This window comes from Pristis pectinata, chromosome 4, assembly GCF_009764475.1.
Source record: "Pristis pectinata isolate sPriPec2 chromosome 4, sPriPec2.1.pri, whole genome shotgun sequence".
Taxonomy (NCBI): Eukaryota; Metazoa; Chordata; class Chondrichthyes; order Rhinopristiformes; family Pristidae; genus Pristis; species Pristis pectinata.
Window position 1 is genome coordinate 21,827,690 of NC_067408.1, and position 12,745 is coordinate 21,840,434.

At 42.4% G+C, this 12,745-nt stretch overlaps 1 protein-coding gene across 2 annotated transcripts in view; it reads left to right on the forward strand.

Moving 5' to 3' along the window:
• The window catches only part of LOC127569755 (gamma-aminobutyric acid receptor subunit beta-2), a 176,992-nt gene that overhangs the window by 136,925 nt on the left and 27,322 nt on the right, over window positions 1–12,745 (forward strand). For both annotated transcript variants that reach the window (XM_052014614.1, XM_052014615.1), the window contains exon 6: window positions 8,852–8,989. In XM_052014614.1, coding sequence (XP_051870574.1) covers window positions 8,852–8,989 — 138 coding nt within the window. The remainder of the gene's footprint in view (window positions 1–8,851; window positions 8,990–12,745) is intronic.

The following is a 12,745-nucleotide window of genomic DNA, read 5'->3' on the forward strand; positions in this document are numbered from 1 at the left end:
ACAGGTTTTATTTTAAAGAGTGTTCTTTTAGGATTGTGATGGTTAGGCAAAACACAATTTGGAAACATAATGTCATAATAACCAGTTGATAGTTAGGATCTTTGTGTGTTCTCTGACTGTATTACCTACCTTACCTCAAGATTATTCTTTTTTCAAAGTCTTAAACTATATCCACAAAGTTTCTCATATTGCTTCATGACATTTGGCCCATTGAGTCTGAACCAGTTCTGAGAGTATTCCCATCAGTCCCATCCTCCCCACCTCCCCCGCAACCAGATCTCTCCAGTGTGCCCATCAACACCCTCAAATGCCCACCTTGACACAGGCCAATTTACAGTAGCTAAATAACCTACCAGCACATATGGAAAGAAATAGGAGCATACAGAGGAAACTCACCTGGTCACAGGGTGAACATGCAAACTCCACACAGACAGCATCTGAAATCAGGATTGGGCCCTGACTAATGGAGCTGTGCAGCAGCAGCAGCAATGTAATGCCACTATGCTGCACCTAATGGACAACTTTGTCTCAATAATATAAATACTAATCCTATTCTGCTGGGAGATGAGTAGACAGCATATTAGCCTTGACAAAATGAAGCAAACCACCAAGGTACGAGTTGGTTTTGGTAGTTTGGGAAGCTACATTAAAAAGTATGACTGTAAGCCAGCAATGGTTAACTTTTTAAGTGAAAGCATGCGGCACGGTAGCGTAGCGGTTAGCGCGACGCTATTACAGCACCAGCAATCGGGGTTCAATTCCCGTCGCTGTCTGTAAGGAGTTTGTACGTTCTCCCGTGTCTGCGTGGGTTTCCTCCGGGTGCTCCGGTTTCCTCCCACAGTGCAAAGATGTACGGGTAGGTTAATTGGGTTTAAAATGGGCGGCATGGACTCGGGCCGGAAGGGCCTGTTACGACGCTCTGAATAAAAATTTTTAAAAAATTTAAAAATTTAAAGTTGTCCAGCCATGGTTATCAGAAGAGTTATAGATAGCATTAGATTAAAGAAAAAGATATGTAATATTGCCAAAGAAAGCAGTAACTCTGAGAAACTCTGCAAAGGACCAAGCCATTGAGAATAAGAGAGTCTATGAGTGAGAATTGTAAAACTGGCTTCCATCTCTTCCAAAGAGGAAAAGATTAACCAAAGTTAATATAGATGCTTTTCATATTGAGACAGGAGACATTATGTTGAGGAATAAGGAAATAAGGAAAAAACAACTAAACATGTTGTATCTGTCTTCATGGAAAAGGCACAGCAGTCTTCCTGGAAACAGTGGAGGACTACAGGTCATGAATAAATCAGGAGCTCAGAGAGATTAGCATTAGTGAAAAATCTAGTAATGGAGAAATTAATGGGATTGAAAAGTAATAAATCCCAGGCCCTGATAATCTGCATTCTAAGGTTTTGAAAGTAAAGGTTATAGAAGTAATGAATCCACTGGTTGTCATCTTCTAAAAGTTCATAGATTCTAGATCAGCTTCCACTTGTTGGAAGGTAACAAATATAATCCCATTAATTAAGGAAAGAGGTAGAGAAAAAACAGAGTTATAGACCAGTTAGCCTGACATTAGTAAGAGAAAGAATGGTGAAATCTATTATTAAGGAAGTGGTAACTGGTCAAAAATAATAATATTAATCAGAGACAATATGGATTTGTTTGAGGTTGTAACTAGCAGAACAAATAAAGGCAAATCAATTTGATGTTGGGGTGGGCAGGAATATACTGGTGTGAATTGAGAATTGGTTAACAAACAGAAAACTGCAAATAGGAATAAACATGAATATTAGGAACTTTGATTCAGAAGGCTGTGATCAGTGGAGTGCCACAGGGATCACTGCTGAAGCTCCAGCTGTTCACAATCTGTATTAATGATTTGGATAAGGCTATCAACTGTGAGATATCCATGCTTGTTGATGCAAAGTGTGAGTTGTGGAGAGGATGCAGGGAGAATTCAAGGGATATATTGATAGACTCAGTGAATGGGCAAGGATGTGGTTGATGAATCACCATGTGGAAAAAGAATGTTATCCACTTTAGTGAACAATTGAAAGGTGCTGGTATTTAGGTGGGCCTGAGTGCTCCTGTACACAGGTCATTGAAAGTTAATATGTTGGTTCAGCAGATATTTAGTAAGGTATTTGCATACAACAGTTGAGACATATTGCTTTAATTAGATGGACCCCTGGTGTGACTACATCTAGAATATTGTGTATAGATCTGGTCACCCTACCTAATAAAGGATATATGTAATAGAAGGAGTGCAGTGAAGGTTCAGCATACTGGTCCCTAGGATGGCAGGCATGTCATATGAGATTATGCCTGGACTTTCTTGAATTTAGAAGAATGAGACATGATCTCATTGAAATTCACAAAATTCTTACATGGCATGGCAGAGTAGACCAGGATTAATATTTCCCCCAGCGAGATTGCCACAATCTTAAAATAAGAGGTTGGCAGTTTAGGGCATGGAAGGGAAGATACTTCTTCACCTGAAGGGTAGCAAATCTTTGGAATTCATCACCTAATGAAGATTCAGGTGCTGAGTGCATTCAAAATGGGGATTGATTGATTTTTAGATATTGAGGAAATAAAGTGATATAGCATTAGCGCAGGAGAATGGTGTTGAGAAAAGTCATGATTTTTTTGTATGGCCGAGCAGACACAAGGGGCCAAATGGTGTACTCTTCCTGTGTCTCATGTTCTAATATCTTACATTCAGAAACTTTAACATTTGAAGTCTCTCAGGGGATGTTAAAAAAGAGGAAAGATAAGGTCTAAAAGAAAGCTATTACTTTTTTTGGAAGTCAAATAAACTGGAAAAATGCACACATACGTGAAAACACTTAGAAACTTTTAAACTAATTTAGTTAAGTCACATGAAAGGCTTTACTTTTCCTCAGTAGCTGATTTCTCCCATTCATTTGAATAGAACTGCTATACTTGCAGCTGGTACAGGCTCTGCAGGCAGATTTTCCAGCCTAAGAGCTGGGAGGTTTGTGGAGGTATATGCTGCCCTATTTGGACTCCCATGAAGAGTCCACCAATGCTCACATGTGGCAGTGCAGAAGATACTCCCACCTGTACTGAACCTCAGGATTTCAACTGAGAAATGAAGGCAAGTCCTGGCACAAGCACTAGTGTCACTATGTAAAATATGCAATGTCTCATATTGTTTAGAATAATCTATGATTAAGGAGCAGCTATGATTATCTTTGATGTAAAAATCTTCTAAATTTGGTAGAAATGTTGATGAAAATAATTGTTTTAGAGTGAACTTTTTCCTGACTTGCACCAGTTCCTGTTCACCCATCATCACTTTATTTCCAAACCTATGTTAGATTCCAGTTTAGCAATGTGTCAATCTTTAAAGTTCTCGTTCATATTTTCAAATTTTTCCATGATCATGTCTCTCCCTATTGCCATGAATACCTTCAGCACTACAACCTTCCAAGACCTTCGCACTCTTCCAATTCTAGTGTCATCAGCTATCTGGGCCAAAAGCTTTACAAATTTTCATTGAATCTTTGTATCACTTAATATTCTTTCATACTTACCAACTTGACAAGATTTTGGTCATCTGAGGGTGAGATATCAGTTCCAATACCTGCTTTGGTGAAATTTTGAGAATGCTTAGTGAAGCACATTGCGAGATCTTGCTGCTTCAAAAGCTCTTCACAAGTAAAAGCATTAGAATGTCAAAGAAAGGGCAAAAACTTGATGAAATTGGGTTCTGTACTAAATTGGTGGAAAACTAGCCCAATTCTTGAACCTCATGCAGTTTCCTTTACTACTTTTCTATGATTAAGCCATACACTGTGGACAGCTCACAATGCTACATGAAACAAAGTATTGCCAATTGACCGACAGATAATTTATCCTGAAAAGTAACAGAAACAAATCTAACGTTCCAATGCAAAATCATGTTATTACAGGGTGAGATTATAGAAATGCCATTTATACAGTGCCATAGTGATAAAAGTGCCCACATTTGAATGCAAGCTCCAAATATTTCTTAAATGTTAAGCAAATAATTAAGATTGGAACGTACAAAATATAATCAGATTTCTGAAATGGGAAAGCAAACCACTATGACCTCTTCAACTTGCTCATAGATTAATTTGCATAAACTGTTATTATTTTCTTGCTTTTTATTAACCTCCATTACCTAGTTCTTCTTCTCTGTAACCTTGTGCAGCCTTTCGTTTTTTGAGAAATATCCTGCACCACATGAGACGTTGTTAAGAATAGAAGTTCACTTAAAGTGTTCAATAAAGCACAGGCATTCAGATCTCCTCCGTCTTCAGTGGCTGATAAATAGGGTAATTGATAAATCACATGTGAACCTTTATTTCATCAGTAATGGCATCATAAGTGCTCCTGGTCTCAGAAACTTTGCCACTTAATGCAAAAAAGGAAAGCTTACATGCATTCCTGCCACGTAAAGCCTATGATAAAAAAGTAGACAGTGCTGGAAGTTAAATTTTAGAAAGAAAATGTTGATTCCTTTCAGTCGAGGAGAATTGCCTCTTCTATTCAGTCGATCGTACACAAATTCCCCTTCTCAAGCACTTAATTTGTTATGGTTTCTGTTCTCAATATCTCCAGCTGCAGCTTCCTGCCACCCAATTTTAAGTTCATATGACTGTTTCCCAGACATTTAGTTTGGGATGTTGACAAGTAACTTTGAAGTCCTCTTTTTCAGCACTAATCTGCTTTACTTTTAGCATCAGAAAATTTCTCCCCCGAGTACTGTTGTAACAGTTCCATTTTTCACAACAATTGTGGTGTTGATCTTTCTCAGTAATTTTATAATATAGTGACAAATTCTGTAAAGGTTTACCCTTGCAAAGTTTGGCTATAGTGATTGGGTGACACATTCTAATTCTTATTAAAAATAATTTTTATCATATTGCAAGATAATAGGTTCTGACCATTAGTCCAACTTGGATTCAAATCCTGCTGATAATAGAGAAAACACATTATATTAACTCACTGGTGATTATATTACACAATCTTTCCTCCTTCCTAATCAATTAACATTGTCAGAGACAAGCATACTCAGTGGCTACAGAATCAAATAATGTTTATCAGAAAATTTGACTTTGTAACACTCAGACTAATAATCTTCAGCTTGATCTCTTGAAGGCTAAATGCTCAAGGATAAGGTTATTCTCAAACTAAGTTATTTTATACAGTAATATTTCTCATATACGTAGAAAAGTTAAATGATTGCCCTATTGAAAAGAAACAAATTTCTTTAAATGAATAGTTCCTGACTTGCGATACAGTTTCACTAAGTAGCCATTAGCAATTTTCATGGTCTATTGTATAAATATATTCCTTTTCTGATGTATGTTTCCTGAGGTGATGCTATAACCCAATGGAAATCTATTTGCATATCAAATAATTGCAGACAATAACAAAAACTATATTTAAGCCTGAAATTAAGGGTAAAAAAGTTATGTATTATATATATTAAATTAAACCTAAATATACTTGCAAAATAGCCACACACAAATTGAAATAAGTTATGAAGAATTAATTGTAAACACAACAGATGCTGTCAAAATTTAGCATTGAATTCCCTGGCAGTGTTTACTCAAGGAAACTACTTGATTGAAACCAATGTTACCCTATTTTATGTAGTTTATACTGCTTCTCACCTCCAACAAACTTCCTGTGGGAGTGGAGGTAATCTTAGGAACTAATGACAATCTATGGTAATTACACTCAGAACCTAGATTACCTAAACTCTCACTAATTGAGCTGCAGCACATGGCTGATGGTTCTGTTTGCACACATTAAGAGGCAAGTTTCAATCCATCATTGATGCTTTCACTGAAGCATCAGAGAAAACAGAGCTTGCACTCAACATCTGCAAGACCAGGTTCCTTTACTGACCTGCCCCTGCTGCACCACACTGCCCACCGATAATAAAGGTTCACAGCAAGACCCTAGTAAGCATGGACTACTTCTCATATCTTGGAAGCCACCTCTCAGCAAAGACAGATAATGATGATGAAATTCACTACCACCTCAAATGCAGCATGAACCTCCACAGACTTCCCAGATCTTAGGGTGGAAAGCCTGCCCGCTGAGCCTACATTGGCTGCAAGTACAACAGCCAAATGAATGGGAGAAAGCTGCTACCAAGTGAAAGGTAAGTAAAGCCTTTTATTTGACTTAACTAACTGAATTAGCTTAAAGGTTTTTAATTGTTTTCAGCATATATGCATTTTTTTTATTTTTTGAAGTAATGGTTTTCCTTCAGATGTTATCTTTCTTCCTTTTTAACATCCCCTGAGAGATTCTGAATGTTTCTGAATATTAGAACATGAGACATAGCAGGAGTCGACCATTCAATTGAGGAAAAGGCATTTGAAGATCAATACCTCAGATCTGACACAAAACTCAAAGTATACCAGGCAGCAGTGATCCCTGTCCTTCTATGTGATTCTTTTGTCTTTATTCAATTAAGTAGTTATGTTGAGAAATCTTTTTATGTCAAGAAAGCCATGATAAACATATATACTGCAGTGAACATATGTTTTATGCACAGACCAGCTCCTTCAAATTTCTGTTGTGCATGAAGTCCAAGGTTAAATGTGCAACAGACCAGGCTATGCAAGTTTACTATGCACAAACATCTTTCCTCTGCTCACAGAGAATAAGTAGGTCCAAGTCAGACTGGGTGGGAAAAAATTGGGTAGAGGGATTGAGTATCTATCGATGGTAATCTGAACCTTGAGGGTCCAATGGGGCACGAGGAGTGTTGCAATCAGCTATGTACAGTTGGAAATGCAGGGAGGCAGTTGGTTGATGGAATCGCGATTGGATGGTGGCAGGGGATGGTTGGGGGAGTGATAGAATGGGGATTTGATGGGAACCCCGGGAATACTTGCAGTGAGGGGTAGGATTTTAATTTAAAGGGTACCAGCTCACATTTGGTTCCCTGACGATACAGGCTAAGACCTGCTCAGGCAAATTCCCCTTCAGTATTACCAAAGCAAGCCTCATACGCAGAGAAGGCTTGCTTGTAACAAGTCCATGCTATTTGTGGACAATTGTTCAAACATCCAGTTGTTCATTACATACTGTTAAATGCTGTGTGTGTGTTCAGACACTCATGCATCATACTCCATTCACACAAAGGATCTGGAAGCAATATCTTGAACTTCAGGACACATAAATTAAGTAAAATGCTATCAGTTTTCTGACAACATTTGAACATAAACTTTACACCTCAGAAGTTGAATTTCTAGGTACTTTGAAGGTGAATCAACTTTTATTTCTGTTATGAAAAATGGATTAAATGAATCAAGATCAAACAGTTATGTTAATAGATTGCTAATACTAAAATGAAGTATTTTAATTTTTTAATATAAAATCTATCATTTAATAATGGTAATGTGAAACTTTTGTGTTTTTATAATATGAACTAGTTACTTATCCCATCTGCATTATTTAAAAACAGTCATTCTGGTGCAAGATCTGACCATCTGGTAGTTTCCAGATTGTCATGTGGATTCATCTGTGCTGGAAAGAGATATTCCAACTCCCGGATTGTTAAACATAGTGAACTCCAGTGGTTTACCATCTCCCTGGTGCCAATACAATGTGGTACCATCATATTCATTTTCTGATAGTTACTAAAAACAAATCATCTTATTATAACCCTATTTGAATCATATAGGCTACCAATTATTTATAATTCCATGGGTCTATATTAAATAAGGATTAAATGATCATTAGTAAAATTGAATCTTCAGTGATTATGTGATGTACATCATTTATTTTTTTGTAAATGTGTTACTTAATGAATACAATTATACACTTCCTGGTAGGATCAACTGTCTAATCTATCATTATAGATTAATGAGTACAAAAATTTTTATAAACTGTGTAAAATTTTAATATAAACAAGCAAAATGAAATCTGGTGATCGGTGGTGAAGCCTTTTTAAAATGAAGAATTTTACATCAGAACACCCAGGGTAGAGATGCATTTTGTTTTACTTTTTGCTGAAATGTATTTTGAAAACAAAACAATGAACAGGTTGTAATGGATTATAGCCCATTATCTATGGATTCTATTTGTACAAAAAGTACAAATTCTGTTACTTGTATTACAGTAGTAATTTAGTTTTTAAAGTGAATTGGAGATAAAGCAACTATAATTCTGTGACTCAGTGATGCAATCTGCTCCATTCTGCAATGAGAAGGTGCCAGGAGTTTAATCCCTCAGTCCCACTGAGGATTTTCAAGATGTCCAACAGGTGATGTTGAAATATGAGTTTTTGTTTAGGGACATTGCTATGCTGTTTATCAATTTAAGAACATAATTGATGTAATGCTTGGCTTTTTGTTGGAGTAACATGCTGCATTTTGTCAATTGAAGCTATTTTTGATCAGTAAATTAATTCAATGGTCAATCAGACTGAAGATTGGCTATTGTTAAAATGAAAAGTTTATGCCCCTGAGTAGTAGCTGAAGACCAGTAATTGAAAGGATCGTGAATTGCTGCAGGGTGGACTTGAAGCACAGAATAGAAGAGGTGGTTTGGGGAGAGATCTGGGGAGGGGTCAATTAATTATGTGGAAGAAAGAGGCAATGGCAAGTTTGTTTGATGGATTGAAGGAAAGCATGCATCCTAAGATTGTGCCAATTAAACCACATTTCTTGCAATGTTGACACAGTTTTGGGCTGAGTACGTAACAAAATATGCTAAGGTAGATGAGTGGTAATGCTACTTCAACTTTTATTATGAATCAGAGTTTACCTTTGTTAGATGTCAAGAAGTGATGGATAGCTTTTATTCCCCAATAATTCACTTTACAATTTTTTTTCAGATGGGTACACCACAGATGACATTGAATTCTACTGGCGTGGAGGTGACAGAGCAGTGACTGGAGTGGAAAAGATTGAGTTACCACAGTTTTCTATTGTCGATTATCACCTAATTTCTAAGAATGTTGTTTTCTCTACAGGTATTTAACAATGAATACACATATATGTGTGAGCAGTGTAATACTATTAGAAAATGTTATGCCATAAACCACTTTGACTGAGGAAAACATTTGTGATATCAGTGGAAGGTATCAAACCTAGTTAATATATGGTCTTAAAAGAAAAGCTTGCTTTGCGAATGTACTAAGTTTGAGTGCTAATCAATGTATGCAAAATTATTATCTGGTATTTCAGGAGCAGGTAGCCAAATCTGAGGTGCTTTTCACTAGCCCAACCAAATAAGTGAACAACAAATATACCTTCATTGATTGTGATGCCTAAATAAGTAATGTTGCAAAGCTTATCAATCTGAGTAGATAGTATGTAATATTTTGTAAGTTGCATTTACTTTATTAATAAGAAATGCCTCAGGCTCCCAGAGTTATGACAACTATGTTTGGTACTTCATTGCCATAAATATTCATAGGTTGCACACACAGCTGTAGCATATATTCAGGTGATCTGAAAAGCTATGACTTATTTAAATAATTGTATTGTAGCGGCTAGCTACACACCACGAAATGAAGACACAGAGTCGCTGGTTTCGAAATCAGAGGTAAAATGCCGACCTGGGGCGCGGTGCGCCTTTAATAGCCGAAAACTTCCCGTGCTACAGTTCCCGCGCGGGTCACCTGACCTTCCCGCGCGCGGGCTTTCCCAGCCCAACGCTTGGGAAGAAGGAGGGCCCCACACCATCTTGGATCGGGGCCTCCGACGACATCGCGATGTCAGGAGCCGGTTCGATGCCAGTGCGGTGAGTCACTACATAACACCCCGCCCCCCCCCCCAAGAACTGGCAATACCGTCGTGAAAACCAGAATTAAATAAACTATGACTTGGGTGGCCTGCCCCTGCGCCGCGCTCGCTGTACCACCATGGGTTGGTCCGAGTCTAAATGAGCCAGCTTCAGCCGGTCAACCGTAACACCTCCTCGCGCCCCCCAATGTCCAGCACGATCGTAGATCCATTGTTCCTGACGACCCGGAATGGCCCTTCGTACGGCCGTTGCAGCAGTGATCGGTGCACGCCCCTCCTGATGAAGATAAACTTACAGTCTTGGAGGGAAGTCGGCATACGGGTCGGGACCTGTCCATGTCACAAGGTGGGAATCGGGGCCATGCTTCCAAGCCGAATGCGCAGCCAGTCAAGCGCCATGGCAGGTCCTTCCTCTGGCCCCCGAGGGGCTGGTAGGAACTCGCCCGGGACGACTAAGGGCGTTCCGTAGACCATCTCCGCGGACAAGGCATGCAGGTCCTCTTTTGGCACGGTGCGTATCCCCAGCAGGACCCAGGGGAGTTCATCTACCTAGTTGGGCGCCTTAAGGCGGGCCATGAGTGCCGACTTCAAGTGGCGATGGAATTGGATTGCCGGTGATAGGTGGTGGTGAGGTGGATCCGGGAACCCCACAAGTCGGCGACAGCAGACCACAGGCCGGAGGTGAATTGAGCCCCCCTGTCTGAAGTGATATGTGCCGGGACACCGAAACAGGCCACCCAAGTTGACAAAAGGGCCCGTGCGCAGGACTGGGCAGAGGTATCTGCGAGGGGAATGGCCTCAGGCCAGCGGGTAGAACGGTCAACAATTGTGAGGAGGTACCGCGCTCCTCAGGAGACTGGAAGGGGGCCGACCAGGTCGACATGGATATGGTCGAACCTCCGGCGGGTAGGCTGAAAATCCTGCAAGGGGGCCTTGACGTGCTGCTGTACTTTCGAGGTCTGGCAGTGAGTGCAGGACCGGGCCCATTCGGAAACCTGTTTACGCAGGCCATGCCAGATGAACCTGTCTGACACCATTCGGACAGTAGTCCGGATGGATGGGTGTGCAATGGGACAAAACCTGGATGGTGGGCCGTGACAGTGCATCCGCGACAACGTTCTCTTTCCCCGACAGATGGCGGACATCAGTGGTGAACCCTGAGATGTACGACAAGTGCCGCTGTTGCCGTGCTGACCAGGGATCTGAGACCTTGTTGAAGGCAAAGGTCAACGGCTTGTGGTCGGTGAAAGCTGTAAACGGTCTGCCCTCCAAGAAGTAACGGAAGTGTCTGATGGCCAGGTACAACGCCAACAGCTCACGGTCGAAGGCGCTATATTTGAGCTCTGGTGGTCGAAGGTGCCTGCTGAAGAACGCAAGCAGTTGCCAACGCCCTTCGATAAGCTGTTCTAACACGCCTCCGACCACTGTGCAGGAGGCATCGACCGTGAGGGCAGTCGGGACGTCCATGCGCGGATGCACCAACATGACTGCATCCGCCAAGGCCTGCTTGGTTTCGACGAACGCGGTGTGAGCCTCTTCCGACCAAACAATGTCCTTGCTTCCGCCTGACAGGAGAGCAAACAACGGGTGCATGATGCGGGCCGCGGATGGTATGAACCGGTGATAAAAGCTTACCATACCGAGGAATTCCTGCAGGCCCTTGATGGAGGTGGGTCTGGCGAAATGGCGGATGGCGTTGACCTTCGCAGGCAGGGGCGTGACGCCGTGTTTGTCAATCCGATGACCCAGGAAATCGATTGTCTCTAGCCCAAATTGGCATTTGGCTGGGTTGATGGTCAGGCCGAAATCCCTCAGGCGAGAAAAGAGTTGGCGGAGGTGCATGAAATGTTCCTGGCGGCTGTTGCTGGCGATCAAGATGTCGTCGAGGTATATGAAGGCGAAGTCAAGGTCGCGCCCGACCGCGTCCATGAGTCGTTGGAAGGACTGAGCAGCGTTCTTGAGACCAAAGGGCATCCAGACGAATTCAGAGGCCGAAAGATGTGATCAGCGCCGTCTTCGGAATGTCGTCTGGATGCACCGGGATCTGGTGATACCCGCGAACAAGGTCGACTTTGGAAAAAATGGACCGCCCATATAGGTTGGAAGCAAAAGTCCTGAATGTGCGGCACGGTACCAGTCCAGGGTTGTAATGTCGTTGAGGCGTCGGTAATCGCCACAGGGCCGCCAGCCTCCGGCTGCCTTGGGGACCATGTGTAGCAGAGAGGCCCATGAGCTGTCCAACCTGCGGATGATCCCCAGCTCCTGCATTTTTTTGAATTCCTCCTTCGCGAAGCGGAGCTTGTCTGGGGGTAGCCGCCGGGCACGGGCGTGAAGCGGAGGTCCCTGGGTGGGGATGTGATGCTGGACGCCGTGGTTGGGCAAGGTGGTGGAGAACTGGGGCGTTAGTACGGACGGGAACTCTGCCAGGACCCTGGCAAACTCGTTGGTCGATGTGACGGAGTCAAGGTGTGGGGCCGGCAGCTTGGCCTCACCCGACGAGAACGTTTGGAAGGTCCTGGCATGTACCAAACGCTTACCCCGCAGGTCAACCAGCAGGCTGTTGGCAGGAAGGAAGTCTGCCCCAAGGAGTGGTTGCACGACAGCGGCCAGGATGAACCTCCAAGTAAAGTTGCAGGTGCCGAACTGGAGGTGTACCAACCATTGGCAGCTCTGAGGGCGGGTCCTGGTGTGCAGTTGCGAGTCTCGCGGCTGTTGGGAGGCACGACGCTGACTTTGGCTCCAGTGTCCACTAGGAACCGATGTCCGGAACGCCTGTCCCACACATGCAAGAGGCTATCCAGGTGGCCAGCCGCCATAGCCATCAGCGGCAGCTGGCTCTGGCGTTTCCCGGAAACCTGCATGGTGGCCAGCCTGCTGGGCCACTGGGTACGTGGCTTGGCAACGTGCTCGACGGACGCCCCGCTCTCCTTTTTTGCCCGCCAAAGGACATCCGCCCGGGCAGCCACCTTCCGGGGTTCGCT